A 3,799-nucleotide genomic window follows, 5' to 3' on the forward strand; every position below is an offset into this window, starting at 1 on the left:
GGGGCTCTGGGAGAATCTGTCAGATTTTCACCAATTGGACTTTCCATTAATAGGTGGGCTTGGTTTCGTGTTGTCACTTTTTTTCTAACTCTTCTCATTACCATGCTATAAACTCACTTATTTTTTGGCCTTTCTTTTTAGTTTTGTTTTACTCCCTTTTTTTCTTTTGAGACAGGGTCTCACTCTGTTGCCCAGGCTGGAATGCAGTGGTGTGTTCACAGCTCACTGCAGCCTCAACCTCCTGGGCTCAGGAGGTGATCCTCCCACCTCAGCCTTCCAAGTAGCTGGGACTACAGGTGTGCACTACCACACTCAGGTAATTTTCCTTATTTATTGTAGAGATGGGGTCTCACTATGTTGCCCAGGCTGGTCTCAAATTCCTGAGCTAAAGCAATCTGCCTGCCGTGGCCTCCTAAAGTGTTGGGATTATAGGCATAAGCCTCCATGTCTGGTCTGTTTCACTGTTTTTTATTTTTGGTGGTGTTGTTGTTTTTTGTTTGTTTTTTTTGAGATGGAGTCTTTCTCTGCCACCCAGGCTGGAGTGCAGTGGCACAATCTCAGCTCACTGCAACCTCTGCCTCCTGGGTTCAAGCAATTCTCCTGCCTCTGTCTCCTGAGTAGCTGGGATTACAGGTGCCTGCCACCACGCCCGCCGAATTTTTGTATTTTAGTAGAGACGGGGTTTCACCATGTTGGCCAGGCTGGTCTCGAACTGCTGACCTCAAGTGATCCACTTGCCTCGGCCTCCCAAAATGCTAGGATTACGGGTGTGAGCCACTGTGCCCGGCCTGTTTCACTCCTCTTAAATAAAATTTTCAATTTTTTTTTTTTTCTAAATCTTGCTCACCTTAGGCTTTTTCTGCCGCTGTGGCCATGTGTGTTTACACTCGTGGACTCCGCCTGTGTTCGTCTTCTGCTTCCCTCCCCCTGGGTGTGATGGTCCAGGGTGAGCTGTTCAGCTCCATCAGTAAATGAAGGTTATGAGTTCTGCTGCTTGGACCGTCTGGGTTCCAGGGACGGGCTTCAGGGACTCGAGTGTGGGTAGCTCCAGACAGGTCCTACTTATCTTCAGGCTGAGAGCTGCAGGCATAAAGCTGCCCGTATGAGACCAAAGCAGGGAGACACAGCACAGTGTGGGGCATCCTTCCTGAGCCTCCCCAACATCAGCTTGTTCCACTTCTGTGTCCTCAGACAGGCGAGTCCAGGGCCAACCCCCTTGGACCTACTGAACTAGACCCTGAGTGCAAGGCCTTGGAGCTGCACTTTGACAGCTTCCTAGGTGGTTCTGAGAGGGCGGCAGAAAAAGACAAGCAACAGTTTCACCGAGACTGAGCTGCCTGAGGTTCTAGTTCCCACTATGGGGAGTTGTTGCTGGAGCCTTTCTCCCTGTTTTAGGAAAGTCAACTAGAAGCTCAGTTGGAGTTAAACTCCAGAAGAGATCCCTCCCCAGAGGCAGATCAAAGTGATTTGCGGCACAGTGCATCCCAGGTGCAAGCAATAAGAGGAGATGCTGTCTGCAGAGAATTTAGAAACAGAATAAAGCTGAGTGAGAGAATAAGAGTAGTCAGCTTTTTCTTTTGTTTTGTTTTATTTTGTCTTGTTTTCTTTTCTTTTTAGATATGGAGTTTTGCTATGTTGGGCAGGTTCGTCTTGAACACCTGGCCTCAAACGATCCTCCCCCTTGGCCTCCCAAAGTGTTGAGATTACAGTCAGGCCCCATCGCGCCCAGCTGAGAGTTGGTCAGCTTTTAATCATCACCAGGCCCCAGCAATTCTACCCACCCTGGTCAGGGCTAAAATCTCCCTCCCTGGGGACCGACCCCCGCCCCCTCCACCCCTCCCCACACCACTGCCCCTTCCCAACCACGAGGGGGTCTGATGAACAACTCATTTTTGTTGGTTTCTTTTCAGTGTTTTATTTTTCAAAATATACAATTTTTTATTTCACAACTGTAGTTTTGTATATTTATTCCAAAATCTTTAAATAGCTCTGCAGTAAACAGTACAAATCACAAGGTTTGTCAAACTGCTTCTCTTTAGCCTTTACACTCGGCGAGTTTTTTTTTTTAAGTTTCAAGTAGTAATGGTTTGTGGGTGAGAAAGGAACCAAAAACAGGAGGAAACAATGTTTTTTACATAAACTCAACATGTAGGATTAGAAACGGCCGTCTGACCAGCTCCTTGGTCTGGGACCAGACTAAGAACATGTGTCTGGTTTATAAATAAGACCATCCTGGGAGCAGTGAGGGTTTTGGTTATGAGGAGGAAGGGGCAGGAACCTCATCTGCAGAGGCTGGGAGGCAGGGGGAGGTGAGGCACTGAGGGGAGGCTACTTCTGGGGAGGCCCGAGTGGGGGGCCAAGCCCACTTGTGCAGGGTGGAGGCCAAGAATGGCTGGGGACGGGGTGGGGCTGCCGCCAGTGGAGAAGGCTCCTCAGCCTCCCTTGGGGAGAAGGGCTGTGATTCTGGAGGCAGGGGAGGGATGGCTAAAGAAGCTGCCAGGTTCTAAAGAAAGCAGCTGGGACTCCTGCCAGCCACCCTGGGCCCAATGGCACAGGCAGCTGGCAGGGCCAGAGGGGCTGCCCCAGGGTCTGGGGTGGACTGTGGGAGGCATCATGCTGTCTCTTCTTGCGAGAGCTCTTTGTCTACCTCAGAGCCACCAAAGCCTCCTCAGAAAGGACAGCAGGGAGGACAGGGCCCGCAGGTCCCACAGACCCACTCCTGACTATGAACGCAGAGCTGTGCCGTGCAGGGAGCTCCTAGGCAGTCCATGACGCTAAGGCACAAGGGTGACACAGGTGGCCACGAGGAGTCAGTTTTCTTCATTTCCCCTTGAGGCTGCTACCTTGGCCAGGTCCTGAAGCAGTCCTGTGGGCTGAGCTCTAGGCAGGGATGCTCCAGGAAGAAGAGGGTCACCAAGGGCCACCTGGCCACCAAGTGGATGTGACCCTCCTGCTAGGGGTCAGGAGGGCGGTCCTGCCTCAGGGCCCCCTCGGCACCTTCCACTAGGCTGCAGGGCTGGACAGAACCCATCCCGCCTGGCCAAGTCAACCTTCTTAGTGGGGTGTGGATGGCGGGTGGGGGTCGGGAAGGGGCCAGGGCCGGGCTGAGGGCAGGACGGAGCGGGTGGGAGTTGTCACTGCATCTTCAGGTGGGGTTTCTCTGGAATGAGGGTGTGGAAACAGTAATCCCACAATTTAGTGCTGATGCCAAATCCTAGAGAGGGAGACAAAAAGGGAGAAGATGAGGCATTGAAGGAGCAGGCGTGCACTGGCTTGGGAAGGGTGCCAGGGTAGGGATAATAAGTGGAGACAATGTCAATATCTGTCCCCTTGGCCTTCCCAACCCCCAAGGTCATCATGAGAAGTCAAGGGTGGGGAACCTGTGTTTTTTATTGTCTCCAGCATGAAGCTGGAATAAACCCCAATTCCTTATCTGGCCTGCGTTTCTAGGTTACCTGGCCCCTCCCACCCCCCACCTCCATCTTCTTCCCCTTCCTTGTGGACCAAGTTCATTCCTGCCTCAGGGCTTTGCACCAGTCACTCCTGGGATGCCAGATGCTGGTTTCTCTTCATTAGGGTCTCAGCTCTAATGGCACCTCTGCAATGACACCTGGACCATTTAATCCCTCTGCTGTCCAACTAGCCCCTAGCCACTCATGGCTACTGAGCACTAGAAATGTGGCTAGAGCTCCAGAGAAACTGAATTTTTTTATTTTTTGAGACGGAGTCTCGCTCTGTCGCCCGGGCTGGAGTGCAGTGGCCGGATCTCAGCTCACTGCAAGCTCCGCCTCCCGGGTTT

The 3,799-nt window shown here is 52.0% G+C and overlaps 1 protein-coding gene across 1 annotated transcript in view; it reads right to left on the reverse strand.

Moving 5' to 3' along the window:
* Positions 1-1,889: 1,889 nt before the first annotated feature.
* The window catches only part of FA2H (fatty acid 2-hydroxylase), a 35,290-nt gene continuing 33,380 nt past the window's right edge, over positions 1,890-3,799 (reverse strand). The window contains exon 7 of the mRNA XM_011958304.1: positions 1,890-3,214. Coding sequence (XP_011813694.1) covers positions 3,135-3,214 — 80 coding nt within the window. The 3' untranslated portion in view covers positions 1,890-3,134. The remainder of the gene's footprint in view (positions 3,215-3,799) is intronic.

Source organism: Colobus angolensis, unplaced genomic scaffold (genome assembly GCF_000951035.1).
Source record: "Colobus angolensis palliatus isolate OR3802 unplaced genomic scaffold, Cang.pa_1.0 Scaffold466, whole genome shotgun sequence".
Classification (NCBI taxonomy): Eukaryota; Metazoa; Chordata; class Mammalia; order Primates; family Cercopithecidae; genus Colobus; species Colobus angolensis.